At 42.9% G+C, this 18,580-nt stretch overlaps 1 protein-coding gene across 4 annotated transcripts in view; it reads right to left on the bottom strand.

The window, feature by feature from the left end:
* The window catches only part of mgl (low-density lipoprotein receptor-related protein megalin), a 729,243-nt gene that overhangs the window by 55,794 nt on the left and 654,869 nt on the right, over nt 1-18,580 (bottom strand). For all 4 annotated transcript variants that reach the window (XM_080281751.1, XM_080281752.1, XM_080281753.1 and 1 more), the window contains 3 exons: nt 17,891-18,102; nt 12,431-12,614; nt 746-965 (listed from right to left, as the gene is read on the bottom strand). In XM_080281751.1, the coding sequence (XP_080137877.1) occupies nt 746-965; nt 12,431-12,614; nt 17,891-18,102 (616 nt within the window). The remainder of the gene's footprint in view (nt 1-745; nt 966-12,430; nt 12,615-17,890; nt 18,103-18,580) is intronic.

The following is an 18,580-nucleotide window of genomic DNA, read 5'->3' as shown; positions in this document are numbered from 1 at the left end:
ATTTCAAATGTGCGGTGTGTCGGGGTGCATGTGAAGATTGCCATGTGTGAAAGGACCGAACTTGCTGGTGAGTCTCTGGAGTGTGTGGAAGAGTTTTGTTATTTGGGAGACATGTTATGTGCTGGAGGTGGGCTGGGGCTAGCTCTGTGGCTTGAGTGAGGAGTAGTTGGAAGAAGTTCAGGGAGCTGTTGCCTCTCCTGACATTGAAAGTGCTCTCCCTCTGTCCTAAGGGATCTTTGAATGTGGCATGTATCAGGAGTGTAATGCTGTAGGGTAGTGAGACCTGGGTAGTAAAGGAAGATGATATTCGCAGGCTCAACTGTACTGAAATGACAATGATTAGGTGGATGTGCAGTGTGTCCCTGAGTGCAAGGCTTGAGGGGGATTAAGTTTATGATGGAAGAGTTGAGAGGTAGGATGGGACTGGAGTGTACTGGTGCTGTGATGAGGAGGGGTAGACCTAGATGGTTTGGGCATGTGGAGAGGATGGGGGATGATAACTGGGTGCAGAAAGTGAGAAGTGTTAATGTTAGGGGAGGGGTTGCAAGAGGTAGACTGAAAAAGACCTGGGATGAGGTCACTGAGTGTGACCTCAGGAATAAGGGACTAAATAAGGAAGCTCCCAGAGATCGAGCAGCATGGAGAGCCACCATTAGGTGATCAAGGCCGACACGTGCAAGCATGTTAGAGCCTTCAAAAATGAAAATGATAAACTAGCCAATAAACAAAGAAACACTGCACTCACTTGTATCCAATGTTGCAGGCACACTCAAAGCCGATGATTGTGTTAATGCATTTGTGACCACATTGGTGCAGCTCCACCTTGGCGCACTCATCCACATTGCAGTGCAGAGGCTCATCAGAGTCATCAGAACACTCGCTCACCTTGTTGCACACTAATTTCATTGGAATGCACTCTCCATTTTTGCACTGGAATTGTCCAGATTCACACTTCTTTTCTGGTTCTGGAAGGATGATTTTGTGAATGACAAGGAAGCCTTTTAACGTGAGTGAATCTTTAGATTTTATTAATGATGCATAACCCTTTCACTAAAATGTTTAAGACGGTCTGACAATAGCCACAATGAAATGAGATTGTTCTAACAATGATGAAGATGTTAATGAATAGTTTCTAACCTGCTTACCAAGAAACGTATCCCCAAAGCAGGATAAAATCCTACTGGAGCAACCAGAATACAGTATTGTAAAAACAAGACATTACTGTGCTGACAGTGATAACTCCATATAAAATACTTACTGCTTCTGGTAACATAACCTGAATGTGCAAAATACCTAATATCTTACAACTACTGGAATAACAACTGAGGAAAAAAAAAAATCAATTAAACAGGAAAAGCTCTGAACAGGAACTGAATCTTCAAACACTGTTATAAGATTTGTGTCAAGATGCTGCCTTCACAGTTGTAGTTATCAATTAATTATGAATGGAATTTTCTGTAGCTACAATGCACAGAGGATCTACAGAGAAATTATAAACCAAATCTGATAATTTCATTTAACCAGACCACACATGCCTACTCAAATCAATATTACTGTCCACAGGCATTTCTAATTTAAATATAAACTTGTACTTTTTATCATTACTTTGCTTGCTGGTTACTAGTGGAGAAAACTGTGTGATGTATCTCTGTCTCACTGTGAACTCCCCAACAGGGAATGACCATTATACAGTAGAAGTCTTGAGGTTACTTTGTCCTTATAGATCTCTTCTACTCTTTCATCCCTTTTCCTCCACATCCAACTCTCACTAACAGCCATATTACAAACTCTTATTACTTATGCTACTTTTTAAAAATTAGCAGTTTCCAGTAACTGGTAAGAAGTAATTACCAGTAGCTGGTTTTGGCACTTGGTGTAGTTTTCATTTAATAAAAAACATCAGCTGTACCCTAACCAACCTCAATACAGGGATTCCTTGAGAGAAGCATGACACCATTTTTATGTATGTAAGGATGTGTACACCCATACCCCATTGTATGTCACATCGATAACCGGCACTTCGCTATACCGAACACAAGAAATAGGGGAACATTCCCACAATCTAAACAGTTGGAATGTCCATTGCCTCACTAGTCCAACACCCTGCCTCTCCAGTCTGACACCTCGCCTCTTCCCATGTTTGAAACGAGGCTTTCCCAGTCCTCCTTTTCTCTCTCCATCCCCTCTCTTCTCCCTTCCCCCAGGCCCTCCTCTCCCCCCCACCACACTCAGCACTGCCAGGCATGTCTCCCTCCCTTCCCCCATCCCTGCTTGTCTCCCATTTGTGTGTGTGTGTGTGTGTGTGTGTGTGCATGAGCGTGTGTGTGTGTGTGTGTGTGTGTGTGTGTGTGTGTGTGTGTGTGTGTGTGTGTGTGTGTGTGTGTGTGTGTGTGTGTGTGTGTGTGTGTGTGTGTGTGTGTGTGTGTGTGTGTGTGTGTGTGTGTGTGTGTGTGTGTGTGTGTGTACCTAGTTTACCTGCAGTGTGATATACAGGAAATGAGGTACGCTTGTGGGGTCATGTCTCTGTTTCTTAATAAGTCAAATTTTGTTTTGAACTCATTTAAATTTTTGAACTGGATGATCTCTTTGTCCAGGCTGTTCCACAAGTCTATGCATCTACATGCAAAACTATATTTCTTAATATCCTTCAAGCAACATGGCTTTTCAGTTCATTCCTGTCCTCTTGTTACTCTCCCATCCCATACAAATAGATCTTCTCTTTTTTCTACTCCCATCTTGGCCCTGAACACTGCAATCATGTCACCCCTCTCTCTCCTTTCTTCTAAGGAAGGCAGGTCTAGCTTTTCCAGCATTTCCCTGTACAACAGATCTACCAGGCTAGGGACCACCTCGGTTGCTCTTCATTGTATTCTCTCGATCTTGTTTATATCTTTCTTTTTATGTGGGGACCATAATACTGCTGCATATTCCAACCTGGGGCAGATCATGGCCACTATCAATATTCTCCTCATCTCCTCATCCAGGTAATGAAATGCAATTCTTATGTTAGTCAAAAGATTATATCTATCTACCTATCTATTGCCAGACACCATAATCCCGTAAGGGTGGCCACAAACAAATCGCCTCCAAGTCGCCCTGTCCCCCGCCATTTCATTGCTCTGCTCCCAGCTCACACCCCCCTCTCTCATATACCTCTCCACTCCATCCCTTCATCCTTGGCCTCCTCCTCCCTCTCTCCCCCTCCACCTCAGTCACATACACTCTCCTCATCAGTCTCTCATTCTCCAACCTCTCCACATGGCCAAACCACCTCACTGTGTCTCTCCTAACGCTTCCTATCACATCCACATCCACACCACAATGCTCCTTCACTTCCTCATTTGTCAGTCTGTCTCTCCTTGTGACTCCACATGCTCCTCTCAAATAATTCATTTCCACTGCTCTCACTCTTGACTTCTGTCCCTTCAACAATGTCCAAGCTTCACTTCCATACATTAGAGTTCGTATCACAATAGTGTCATGTAGTAGCATTTTCATTTCCATGCGCACTTTCCTGTTTCTTATCATTGCTTTCAAGGAACCAGCAACCTTTCTTCCCCGTTGTACCCTTTCAAGCACTTCATCCTCTAAACTTTCATCCTAACTCATCACACTACCCAAGTACAAAAATGCACTCACATTTTCCATTTCCTCCTCAGCCAACCTCACTGTACATTCACTGACTTCACTTCCCTTGAAGACCATAACTTTACTCTTCCCTACATTCACCTTTAGATTCCGTTTCTTACACACTCTTCCAAACTCATTCACCAAGCCTCGCAGAAGTGTGTGGTGAAATGCTGAAGCATGGGGGAGAGACAGTAATAGGATGTGTTCTGTTGTAAGATTACATTAATGTGTTTTTCAGGTGACATATTACCCTGGATCAGCACTCCCAAGTCCTTCTCTTCCCTCGTTTTTGGGATTAGTTCATAACCCATCAACTAATTCAGTGATGGTCTCTTGGTACTTTTACCCACTCCCAATATTTTACATTTTTGCGCTGAATTTTATTTCCCACATCCGGCTGCAATCGTGAATCCTATCCAGGTCCTCCCACAGCATTTTACAGTCTTCTTCAACTTCTACTCTCCTCATGATCTTTGCAGTGTCAGCAAACAGACATGCATAACTGTTCATTCCATCTACCTTGTTTACATAAATCAGAAACATTATGGGACTCCACTTGTTACTTTCCTCCATCCAGACATCCTGTCTTTTATTACTGTCCTTATTTGTCTGTTTCTCAAGACGTGTGAGTGAGTGAGTGAGTGAGTGAGTGAGTGAGTGAGTGAGAGTGGTGAGTGGGTGATGATAGTGAGTGAGAGTGAGTTAGTTAGTGAGAGTGGTGAGTGAGTGAGAGTGGTGAGTGAGTGATAGTGATGAGTGGGTGGGTGAGTGAGAGTGAGTGAGTGAGTGAGTGAGTGAGTGAGTGAGTGGGTAAGTGAGTGAGTGAGGCTATGGAGGGTTAGTTGGGCTGTTTGACTTTTTTGCCTCCTTCCCTGTGCACCCACCCTCCCCACCCCTGCTTGTCTCCCCATCCACCTGCCCTTCCCCACCCCTGCTTGGCACACTGCCAGCAGCCTGCCTGGCTGTTCAGTTGCCCTGATGTGGTGTTGAACACCACCTGTCCCACCACCCCACACTCCTGTGTATGATGTTTGATGTGCCATTTTTTAGCAACAGTATTGTTTATGAGGATAATAACATTACCTTTGGTAATGAACAGTACAGAGCCCTCAAGAACAATTTCTTGAGAGTTACTGATGTAACATGCGGCTGGACAAGAGGACCACCAGGATATAAAGTAACATGGTGGTGGGATGAGGGTGTAGAAGCTGCAGTTAAGGAGAAAAGAATGCTTTTCCAGGAATGGAAGAAGGGTGGTAGCAAAGAGGAATATTTGGCTGCCAAGCGTAGGGCTAGAAGAGAGGTATACAGGGCAAAGTCTGAGTCACAGAGACTATTACTTGATAACCTAAATCATGGGGAAAGGAAAAATATGATATTTAGGGTGGCAGGTCAAGTGAAGAGGGATAATCAGGATATTATAGGTGAGCAGTGTGTGAAGAATGATGAAGGAAGGGTAGTGGTGAAGTGAGGATATTAAAGATACATGGAGAGAGCATTATAACCGGTTGTTGAATGAGGAGTTTGACTGGGACAGGGAAGGTTTGGAGCCAGCAGATTCAGTGTCTGGCCCTTGGCCTTTGATTGATACTGCTACTAAGAGTGAGGCAATAGGCAGGATGAGGGTGGGGAAGGCAGCAGGTGTGTCTGGATTGACTGCAGAAATGTTGAAGGCCTCAGGCGATATAGGGGTGAGTTTAGTCACTGACCTGATAAATAGGATTATTTATGAGTGTGTTGTCCCAGATGACTGGCTGAAGAGTGTACCTGTAAATGTGTATAAAGGGAAGGGTGATGCCCTGGAAAGAGGAAATTATAGAGGTATAAAGCTTTTAGATCAGATAATGAAGGTAATGGAGAGAGTTTTAGAAGGTATGATTAGAGAAAGAGCGAATATTGATGAGATGCAGTTTGGGTTTGTGCCAGGTAGGGGGACCACTGATGCTATATTCATTGTTCGACAGCTTCAGGAAAAATATATTGGTGGGAGGGGGGATCTTTATTTTGTTTTTGTTGATTTGGAGAAGGCCTTTGACGGAGTCCCTAGAGAGGAGGTGGGGTGGGCGGTGGGAGGGCTTGTCTTGGGGGAGTGGCTGGTTGGGGTGGTTGTGGCTATGTGTGTGGGTGCTCGCACCCACGTAGGAGTGAGTGGAGGTTTGAGTGATGAGTTTTCCGTGAATGTTGGTGTGCATCAGGGGTCGGTCTTGAGTCCCACGTTGTTTATCATGGTACTTGAAGCCCTTTCACATGACTTTAGAAACGGACTCCCGTGGGAGTTGTTGTATACTGATGATTTAGTGTTGATTGCAGAGAACGAAAGGAAGGCGGAGGAAAGGTTTAGGAAGTGGAGAGGAAGTGGAGGTTTAGGAAGTGGAAAGGTTTAGGAAGTGGGGCACAAGGGTTTAAGGGCAAATGCAGATAAAACAAGTGATGATAACTAGGGTTGGTGGCGGTACTGTCAAAGACGAAGGAGAGTGGCCATGTGCAGTTTGCCACAAGGGCGTGGGAAGTAAGTCCATCTTGTGTGGTGTGTGTGTTAAATGGGTGCATAAGAGATGTAGTGGTATCAGAGGTAGACTGCGAGATAATGCTGATTTTATGTGCACGGCGTGCCGGGGTGAGCAGGTGGAGATTGTCAGATGTGAAAGGATTGAACTTGCTGGTGAATCTCTTGAGTGTGTGGAAGAGTTTTGTTATTTGGGAGACATGTTGTGTGCTGGAGGTGGGGCTGGAGCTAGCTCTGTGGCTAGGGTGAGAAGTGGTTGGAAGAAGTTCAGGGAGCTCTTGCCTCTCCTGACATTGAAAGGACTCTCCCTACGTGCTAAGGGGTCTTTGTATGCATGCATGTGTTAGGAGTGTAATGCTGTATGGTAGTGAGACCTTGGCAGTGAAGGAGGAAGATATTCGCCGGCTCAGATGTACAGAAATGACAATGATTAGGTGGATGTGCAGTGCGTCCCTGCGTCCAAGGCCTGGAGGGGCTGGGTTTACAATGGAAGAGTTGAGAGGTAGGATGGGATTGGAGTGTATTGGTGTTGTGATAAGGAGAGGTAGACTGAGATGGTTTGGACATGTGGAGAGGATGGGGGATGATAACTGGGTGAGGAGGGTGAGAAGTGTTAATATTGAGGGTGGGGTTATGAGGGGTAGACCGAGAAAGACATGGGACGAGGTCATTAAGTGTGACATCAGGGTTAAGGGACTGAACAGGGAGGCTGCAATGGATCATGCAGCGTGGAGAACCGCCATTAGGTGACCAAGGCCAACACATGCAAGCATGTTGGAGCCTTTAAAAACGAAAACAAAAACGTTTCTGTGTCAGTCTCTGTTGACTGCGTATGGTATATGAGAGTTTGGGTTTGGGTCTCGAACACATCTCTGACTTTTCTTCAGTATCTTATGGGGAAAATTGCTTCGATATCTGACATACTTGCTGACCGAACATTCCCACTGGTACACAACACTGCCGGATATCAGGGTATGGGTGTATATATGTATGTATGTACAGTAAACAGTAGAAGTTCATCTCTTTCAGCCTGCATGATATGAGCCTGTTAATCTGGGAACACCGTATGAGATAGAGTTGACAGGTATGGTTTAAATGGCTAATATTAAAGAAATGTATTTGGAGATAAGTTAAGGACACATTCCCTAATGATAATATTGAACTGCAGTAGGTGGGACAATAACTTCTTCCTCTTCCTTCTGGCTATGGGTGACTCTACATTGCGTAACAAGCCAAATGGTTTCCTGTACACCAGGAAACCATTTACTGCATTGGATGGTAACAATATAACCAAATTATGGCGCCTGGTGGTTTAAGGGGTAATTAAGGCACTCCAATTGGATCAAGCCTAAGTGGGTTTATATCTAAGGGGTGGTTGGCGTTTAGTGCTCATAGAATGCCACTCAGGGATGAGTGAAGCTGGTCACTCTCATCTTAAATGTCAGGACCAATTTGCCTAGCCACAGGCTCCTATGCTTCTCATGGGGCAACATAGGATTGGATGATGGATGGATGAATGGTGAAATGTATGACATTGGTGTATGCAGATTCTTCATTACGGACACAGACATGCAGGATTATTTGGACTGGACAGATGTTGTCAGCAAGTATTATATGAAATGTTGTAGAACATTTGCAGTCCTAAAGGTGAGGTTGCAAGAAAACATTAATTACGATGTCAGATACACACTGAACAAATATAGAAACTGAGAGTGCATGTTTTGCTAGTATGTGGTTTTGTTTTACAAGTTAAATCACTTCCCTTTCTGACCTCTCTCCCCATCCATCTCTCTTCCCAGTCATGCTCTGCCATCATCCACATTTCATCGCTAATGCTGAAAATCGTATGTCTGTAGGTAGAGCGTGGAAAGTAATCAATATAAAAGTGTTAAATGAGCTCCTTTTTCTCCTCTGTCGCTATGAAGTTTTATCCATGACTTGAATATAAATGTTAGTAATATGAATAAATCGTCACTCTGGTGGTTAGGCGACGTGACTCGTCACCATTCATATAACACTTATATAACCATTATTAATACAGTGCTCTAAATACACTCCCTCTCCACCCCCTCGCCGTCTCCTTCCCTTGCCCTTCCGCTGTCTCCATCACTCCTCCTCCCTTCCTTCCCCCCCCAACCAGTACCCCTTGTTTCTCTCTCTCCACTCCCCAAACCCCTCCCTGTGGTTTCATTTAATTAACCCTGCCTCGTTTTACCTCCCAAACTTGATCAGTTATTCATGACTTGAATACAGTTATTATCATTTACAGGAATTTAAATTGTAATTGTAGTGACATTATAAACACAATACTCGTGAACGTGATAATGCCAACTGTATCACACACAAGTAACTAGATTACTTATACAACAATATGTCCATCGTATCTATCAGTGTTCAGTACCATCCCCCCTTGCGAACTCTTTCCCTCCTTGCCTCCTTCCCCCTTTCTGTATCCATCACTCCTCCCTACACCTTATAACATATTACCTGTATCCCAGATTGTAATATATCTAACCCCTTTCCTTACCCATTGTATTCCTGCTTCCATAATCCCCCCACCCTCCCACATAGTGTTCCCCACTAGAGTGAGACCTATGAGATACATCTACTTAAATTATACAATAATCCCTCCACTATCCGATGTAACAGAGCCAAAGGCATGTCCGGAAAGTGGGTCCATCCGGATAGTGGGCCCCTGCCTCCTGGACTGGTACTTATGGACCCTAACCCAGCCTAACTCAGAAAACTACATACATAAGTCTACAGGACATGCACAGCACCTATTTAAGAGCCTATTCACACAAATAAGGGACAGAAATATGAAATAAATGGAAAGGAACCAGAGAATGAGGAATTACTAGTAGAAGTGAGTATGGAAAATATTAGCAGTGTACAAGGTACTTACAACACATCCATGGCCGTTCGTAATGAAGGTTAACTCGCCTCCTCAAAGGCTCTGGCAGTGGTGAAAATGCTCTTGAAGCACGTACAGTAATCCAGTGTTGTGCTGCACTTAATCCTGTGCACTATGAGTTATAATTGTTTAACACTGCACATTCTGTTCTTGATTGCACCATGCCAGTTTCAACTGCCAGTTTACACTCTGTACTTAACCCGCTCCATCCCGTCGACGTATGGGTACGTTGCAACATTTTGCATTTGCCAGTCCCGGTGACGTACTGGTACGTCGTGCAATTGCAAGGTCCCTAATTTGCACAATTTTCAATTTTCGCGCGTGATTTTTCATTTGTATACACGGGACACCTTCCGCTATTCCTCTACAAGATGCCAAGCAGGGACAATACCTTACACCGCATAACCTCCCCCCTCCCCCCCTCACGCCATTGTCTCAGCAATTCACCTGTTACCAGTGACCTGGCCAGTAAATATATTCAGGGCCAGAGTGATTCCCCAATCGATGACAATGTGGACGACAAAGTTTACATAGCATTAGAAGAAGAAACAGTCAGAAATAATGATCAGGTAATGTGGCAAAAAAAGGTCAGGTATGGTGATTAGTTAGTGAGTGAAACAATGCTTATAATGCCTATATTACTGCTTGAAAACCAATATACTCTCATACTACATATAAATTCGTACCAAGTAAATAAATAAATACCGTTTATGAGTTGTGTGAAATAGTTACCCTCCCACAAAACTTGTTTTCTTTGGTGCCAGCATGTTAGAAAACCCAGTCAGGTAAGGAGGAACTCCTACCTGGATCGAGTATTTTAAACCTCAGGTGAGCGATTTCTCTATGAATTTTCGATGTTTCTCACCAAAAGCGGAGGTTTTAGCCAAAAAATTTTTTTTTCGAAAATACCTTGGGATTGGGGGATGTCGGAGGTGCGGAAAACCTCGGGACATGACGGGTTAATCTTTGCACTCTGAATTCTAATTTCATAACACTGCACAACACTGTAAATTCCCATGTGGTCTTGTGGCGAGGTATTGCAGTTTATTCACTGTTTATTCACAAAAATGAGCACTTGCAGCATCCATTGAATAAGCGTCTAGTCAGGATGGTCATTAGGTGGTAACTGGGAAGGGATGGGGGAGGACAGGAGGCAAGCAGTGAGCGTAAACACAGTTGTTTGGCGCTGCACGCCAATTTCAAAGTACGGTTCAAAAATTCTATCTATCTATCTATTGCCAGACGCCTCAATCCCGTTTGGGGTGGCCACAAACAAATCGCCTCCAAGTCGCCCTGTCCCCCGCCATTTCACTCCCTTGCTCCCAACTCACACCCCCCTCTCTCATATACCTCTCCACCCCATCTCTCCATCTCATCCTCGGCCTCCCCCTCCCTCTTTCCCCCTCCACCTCACTCACATACACTCTCTTTTGTTTTTTAATGTTTTTTGGCCATTTTTGGGTTTCAAAGGCCCGGGCTCAAAATGTCCATGAAGTGGGGAGTCCGGATAGTGGGCATCTGGAGAGTACAGGGATTACTGTAATTTAAAACAATATGCCACTGAAATACAGTACTGTACTTTGATAAGAACTCCCTCAACATATGATCTGATAAGGTCAGAGAATGCAGCCAGCAAGAGGATCATTCTATCCTCTTAGCTGCATAACATGGTCAGAACAAAAGGTAACGGCATGGCTGTCCTTCAGCACCCTGAACATCTGTTTTGCAACTGCCGATGTGATCGATACAGGAGTGACAACTTGGATGGATAGGAAGCGAACCATTCCCATAATTAACCCTTTCACTGCAACAATCAGATACACATACTTCCACTTACACTTGTGTGGTGTCCAGGCTAACAGCAAGCATATTCTGCTAAGGGAATAATCTACTCATCCAGAGGGGTATAATCCCCCTTCATCATATATTACGATGATTATGGTTGCCAAATGTATGGTAGGAGGATACAGCTTTTGTGACTATCATCTGTTTTGCTATATTTAACTGTAACTGAAGAACTACAAATTATCACCAAGATACTGGCAATACTTATTCAGAAAATATTTTCTGGATGCATGTAAATCATACTCTTGTGCAACACAATACAAGCAATGATTATATTTAATTTTTTACTTTCTTTAGGGAAAGAAGGACATTTGTGCTTCATATTTTATGTATGCTGGGATTTAAAAAATTAGTGTAAGCAAGAGATTGATGTCTATGGAGGAGGAGCAATAAAATGATGACTAAAATGAAGCACTGACTGATGTTCTTTGAACAGTTAATGACTCTTGACCGCCACTGTCATGGTCATTAAAATAACATTACACACTATTAAAGGATATAATCCAGAAACAAAACCCAAACGTCGTTTTATTATTCGGTTCCTGAGACAAAAATGAAGAAGGGAGAGAAAACAGACATTTGAAATGACAAGGGAGAGAAGTCGGGAAGGGTCATTACAATAAAACCGTGGGGAGGGGTTCAGAGTGTTGCAGGCTAGAAACAAGGGGTACTGGTAGAGGGGGGAGAAGAGAAAGGAGAGGAGTGATGGAGGCAGTGGAAGGGGAGGGAAGGAGATGGTGAGAGGGTGGAGAGGAAGTGTATTTGGAGCACCATAACCGATGTTTATACTGTATTAATGTTATATAGCTGGTGACGAGTAATGTCTCCTAACCACCAGAGTGATGATTTATTCATATTACCAGCATTTATAATCAAGTCATGGATAAAACTTCATAGTGATGGAGGAGAAGAAGAAGCTCATTTAACACTTATATTGATTACTTTCCACACTCAACCTACAGACATACGATTTTCAGCATTAGCAATGAAACGTGGATGATGGCAGAGCTTGACTGGGAAGAGGAGAGACGGACAGGGAGAGAGGTCAGGATGGGAAGTGATTTACTTGTAAAACAAAACCACCTACTCGCAAAACACACACTGTCAGAGTCTATGTTTGTTCAGTGTGTAACTGACATCGTAATTAATGTTTTCTTGCAACCTCACTTTTAGGACTACAAAAGTTCTATAATATTTCATATAATTCTTGCTGGCAACATCGGTCCAGCCCAAATACTCCTGTGCATCTGTGTTAGTAACGAAGAATCTGCATACACCAATGGCATACATTTCACAATAACATTATTATCCCACCTGCTGCAAATCAATATTATCATTAGGGAATGTGTTCTTAGCTTATCTTCGAACACATTTCTTTAATATTAGACATTTAAACCATACCTGTCAAATCTATCTCACACAGGGTTCCCAGATCAACAGGCTTGTATCATGCACACTGAGAGGGACGAACTTCTGCTCTTGACTGTACATAAGTATGTATCCACCATCAATATCTACATAATAATTACACTTACCACAGTTAGTTTCATCAGAGTTATCCCCACAGTCATCCTCTCCATCACACTGATATGTCTTGCGGATACATTTGGCATTTGTGCAGCTAAATTCATCATTTGTGCACTCACGATATTTGGCATTGCAGCTTATTGACTCATCAGAACCATCACCGCAGTCATTGTCAAAGTCACATTCCCATTCCTGTAAGACATTAGCTTGCATGTACATTCACATTATTTATCAAATACTGTATATGTACAGTCGTGGCCATAAATAATCACCTGTCCTCTGGTACCCCGTGCCTCAGGGTGGTTCCTTTATGCGCAGCAAGTCACAGTGGAGAAAGGGACTGAGAGGGAGAGGCCAGAGAGAGAAGGGGAGGTGAGCGATGGTGCTTGGGTGGAGTGAAGGAGGGGAGGCAGGGTACGTAGGGGAGTGAGAATGAAATGCTAAGTGGTGGTCACATTATTTGTCTATTTTCTTTCATTCAGGGCATGATATAAAAGAGTTAATATTCGGTAGATAGTGCTTAAAGGAGCCAGCCTGAGGCACAGGATACCGGAGGAGAGGTGATTATTTATGACCATGACTGTAAGTCCTTGTTATATGTCAGTGATACATTCCAGTATATCACATTTTCCACACAAATGAAACATATATCTTTCCCTTAATAATGGGGTTATGTTGTTGAAAATTGTATTTTAAGCAATTGAATGTTCAGAAAAAAACTGTAATGCCCCAACAAACCAATACATAGACAACTACATTAGAAAAACACGAAATTAAAAAGGACACTACTTTCTTTCTCCCCTGATGCGATTACTTCAGGGAAGAAACATGATTTGAGAACTTGCTTGTACTGTATTTTGAAGAATAGGATGGTAAATCAGGAGGTAATGAGAATCCTGCATGAAAGTACTTTATTGCTGACACTTTTGATGGGAGTGAAACCTGGGTAATGAGTGAAGGGGAACTTTTTTAGAATACAAGCTGTAGAAATGGATTTTTCAGAGAAGCTGCAAACACAAGTAGGAAAAGGAAGGGGTATTAAAGGGGAGATGAGAAAATATTAACTGGACAGAAGGGAATATATTAAATGGTAGACAAATACAATCAAAGCACATACTGTAGGTAGGGTGCCACAGAGAGTTTTTGGAGATGAGACTGAAGCTTATGTTGGAGGAGTTGGACCTTATTTGGTTTAGAAGAGAGTGAAGAATTATACTGGTGAGAGAGGAGAAAGAAGGGGAGTATTTGAGAGACTGAGAGAGGTGTGAGAGGACAATAAGCCTGGAGGTGACTCTGTCATGGCCCTCCCCTTCAGGGTGGCTCCATGGAAGGACAAGGCATCAGACAATGGTGAAGATGATGATGATGGGGACTTCAGGTAATACACTTTATGTATTGTGACAGTAAAGACCTGCACCCTCATTTACTCTTCCTGGGCCTGCAATTTTATGTACAGTGCATATTGCCCGCTCAAAATTATTTTGCAGGTTAAAAAATATTAATAATCATATTTTTGCATCTCCTTGGGATCATTAACAAGAAACTAAAAATCAGTGTTAAGATTGTGATACCTGGGTGGACTTGACAAATCATCTTCAAAGAAGCACTGAAACTTTACAAGACAGTTATTTTCTGAAAACTACTATGGACTTAACATGAAAAAAAACGAATGTCAAAAACGTTAACATATAATAAAGATTTTCTGTTATCATCATCATCATCATCATCATCATCATCTGGAACTCCTATCCCACCCTAGGGCAGAGTGAGGAGTTGCAATGTCCAGACAGCCCAAATTTGCCCAATCCAATGGGCGATGCTTCTATTCACTAATGATTCAAGCCCCCGGAATCCTGGCTCTATCGGATACGCCAAAAATGTTCACCACGTTCTGCAGCTTCACATAAATGTATCCGATAGAGTCAATTCGGATGCTGCCAAGGGGTGCCAAATCCCTGATCATGCACTTCTTCTCACAACATTCATCCACCCAGCTCGATCTCTTGTCAGTTCCCTAGCTTTGCCGACTTCCAAACCTCTCTTCCTCACACACTCATCCACCATATCTCTCCACCTTCTACTTGGCCTACCTCGCCTCCTCCCTCCTTCAAATTCGCTCAGAATACTTTCTTCACCACTCTGTTGTTATCCATTCTCTCCACATGACCATACCATCTCAGTACACTCTCTTTGATTCTGGTGTCCACAGACTTCCTCACTCCACATCTTTCACGAATCACATTATTTCGTATCCTATCCGCCCTCTGTACTCCACATACATTCCTCAACAGGCCCATCTCCACTGCTCTTACTCCTGACTTTTAATCTGCATCCCACACCATAGTCTCACATCCATATGTTAAAGTTGGCACTAACACTCCTTCATGTAAGCCTCGTACAGCTGCAATACTCAAGCCTCTGTTTCTTATCAAGGCCTTCATTGCATGAGCTACTTTTCTTCCTTGTGTCCCTCTACTTTCCTCTTCTTTGCACATTTTTCTCTCTTTTCTCTCAATGTACCCAGGTATTTGAACTCTCTCACTAATTCCAGTCTCTCTGCATTCACTGTAACATCGCACCAGGAGTCACCTTCTCTCTCAATAACCATCACTTTACTCTTTTCTACATTAACTCTCAAGGCATGATGCTCACAGACCTCTGCAAAACTCTACACTAGCCTACCAAGTTCTTGTCTGGTACTTGCATGCAGTACTGCATCATCAACATACAACAAATATGAGATATTCCATCTATCACCATTCATTACCAATGCCATTCCTCTCTCCATTACTCATGTTTTTACTTCTCTCATCACCCCATCCATATATATATTGAACAACCATGGGGACATCACACAATCTTGTTGCACACCCACACTGATTGTGAACCATTCACTTAGATGCCCATTAACCCTTACACTACCATCATATAAACTCTTGATGGCACCTAGCAGCTTACTATCTACAATGCACATGTGCAAAACTTTCCACAATCCTTCTCTGTCCACTTTGTCTTAAGCTTTTTTCAGATCCATGAATGCCATAAACACATTATGGTCCTTCTCACAAGCCTTCTTTGCTATCTGTCTCACTGCAAATATTTGATCCACACGTCTTCTGCCACTCCTAAAACCACCCTGTTCATCACTCACTAGGACTTCTGATATCTCTCTTACTTTCTCTATAATAATTCTTCCATATACCTTCCCTACCACACTCAATAAACTTATGCCATGATAATTCTTGCACTCACTTCGCTCACCTTTATTTTTGTACAGCAGTACAATCATAGCCTTTTTCCACTCTACTGGCACAGTTTCACTCATCCATGCCTTCTTACATATCTCCAACAAGCACTTCATTCCACTCTGTCCACTACACTTAATCATCTCTGTATACACCTCATCAACCCCAGCTGCTTTCCCATTTTTCAGCCGCTTCACAGCACTCTTCATCTGTGCGAGTGTCATGTATCCTGGCACTGCATTCCTTCTCTGCACACCCCCAAAACCAGTCATGTTTACAGCTGCTCTGCTCTCTCTATTCCCATTCATCAGGCTTTCAAAATATTCTTTCCATCTGGTCCTTACTTTATCCCCATGGGTTAATAATCTACCACCTACATCCTTCACACCATAACATTTCTTTCCTCTTTCACTTCTACATTTCTGCACCTCTTTCCAGAATAACTTCCTATTTTCAGAGTAGTTTGCATTCATTTTTCTTCCTAGATCATCATTTACCTTCTTTTTTCTTTTCACTAGTCTCTTTATGTGCTACTTGTTCTCGATGTAGTCAGTTCTTATTTCAACTGAACCCCTGTCCTGTAACCACTTTAGCCACTTCTTCCTCTTTTCTTCCACTGGTCTCTTAACTTCGTCATCCTACCATGCTGTACCTTTCTCCTTTGTTGTTACTCTTGCCACTTCACACACCGCTTTAGCATTCCTAACTAAGCAATCCCTATATGTATTCAACAGGCTGTCCAGATCCATTTCATTCCTATTCACTGATTCTAACTCCTCCTCTACTTTGGTTCTGTAATGATCTGCCATTTCTTTGATTCTCAGCTTCTTGACATTCAGTCTTTCTCCCTGACTGCTCCTCTCTCTCTTGGTCCACCTCACTCCTCTCAGCTTCATCTCGCATACCACAATCATATGATCTGACAGACCTCCACATCGTCCTCTCACGGCCTTCGTATCAGCAACCATTCCCATCATCGACCTCTCTATGAGTATGTAATCAATCAGGCTCCTTTCAAGACGATCCCCGTTCCCTCTCTACCATGAACATTTGTGTGCATGTTTGTGTTTGAAATACAAGTTGAAAATGCACAACCTCCTCTCCTGACATATATCCTTCAGTCGCTTCCCACTATCATTTTTTCCTTGTACTCCATTACAACCCATTATGTCATCCTCAGGACCGGTGCCTACTTTTCCATCATATCGCCTATTACGATCATTTTATAGCTCCTGGGCATTTCTCCCACTATGTCATTCAGTTCATCCCAAAACCTGTCTTTCTCTCTCTCACTCCTGTACTCACACAGTGCATATGCTACAATCACCGCCACTTTCACCTTCTCAAACTTGAACTTGGCATACATACACCTCGAGTTGACACATTTGTAGCCTCTGATTCCACTCTGCCACACCTCATTCATCAACAAAGCAACTCCTTCCTTGCATCTTCCTCGCCTATTCATTCCTGATCTTACAGTACACATTTCGCACCCTCCCACTCCTCCACTTCACACCCTTTCATCTTTGTGTCACACAATGCCATCATAGCATATCCCACAATATTGAACACATTCACCACTTCCACCCTCTTGCTTTCTTCATTTACACCTCTCACATTCCACATGGCCATGCAAATCTGCCCATTTGGTTGGGGCCCTGGCCAGGTACTGGGCCCTCTGAGGCTCTCTGAAACAACTGCCATGATTAAATGATTTTGGATAGGGGAATCTGGGGGACACTTAACTCTACCAGAAATCCTGGTTATATGGTTACCACCCATCACAGTAAATGGTTTCCTGGGTACAGGAAACCATTTGGCTTGTCGCTCAATGTACAGATCATATGGCATCTCTGCACTGGGTGAGTGGATGATGGGTGCCCCCATCCACCACAGTATGCATTATTAATTTTGATATTAAAATTACACAGAAAAAGGTTCAGCTTAAAAAGTTTAAAGTAACTTTCAGAAACTACTGTAAGTAGAAATTTTTTGCAACCTTAAGCTAACAGTGAACAGACACTAGTGGCAGTGTGCTACACACAATATTAAACACCTAAGAAATAAAGCCCATTTAAGAAACTGGGGTAATAAACATTTGGCTACTACCATTAAGAACTCATGGACACGCAAAAATATAATTCAACATACTAGTTATGCATGAATTCCAAACAAATCTAAAACAGCTTAGGTCTAATAAAGTATTAAACTGTAGGTATCAACCTTGCTGATGCAGCGCCTATTATCACACTGAAACTCGTTCTCTCCACAGGCCTCTGGCGGGGGGCAGTAGAGTGCTGTAGAATTCTCATCAGCACCATCCACACAGTCAGGGTCACCATCACACACCCACTTCCTAGGAATGCACATGGCCCGGCCCCACTGCTTATTGGCATTACAAGTGAACTCTGTCTCCTCATCACACTTTCGATTATCTGTAAAATGAAAGGTAACAATGGAAACAGCAAATTTAAGGTATTCACTGAAACATCTTTATATCAAATCCCTACTTACAGCAACATCCTTATAGCATAGGCAACAATCAAGTAGCTGAAACACATTTGTGTACAGTTATGAAAACATTCCAAATGGTATTCATACAACACATGTAAAGTATATACATTCTGAATGACATATCATTTTGTTTCATTTCGTGTATAAAGGATCCAACATGCTTGCATGTGTCAGTCTTGGTTGCCAAATGGTGGCTCTCCATGCTGCTTAATCTCTGGCAGCCTCCCTATTTAGTTCCTTATCCCTGAGGTTTCGCTTTGTGACCTCATCCCGGGTCTTTTTTGGTCTGCCTTTCACATCCCCACACCCAACGTTGACACTTCTCACTTTCCGCACCCAGTTGTCAAAGCCATCCTTTCAACATGTCCAAACCATCTCAATCTTCCCATCCTCATCACA

Source organism: Coenobita brevimanus, chromosome 91, assembly GCF_032717465.1.
Source record: "Coenobita brevimanus isolate Jiangsu-jjx chromosome 91, ASM3271746v2, whole genome shotgun sequence".
NCBI lineage: Eukaryota > Metazoa > Arthropoda > Malacostraca > Decapoda > Coenobitidae > Coenobita > Coenobita brevimanus.
This window is presented reverse-complemented; position numbering and strand designations above follow the sequence as displayed.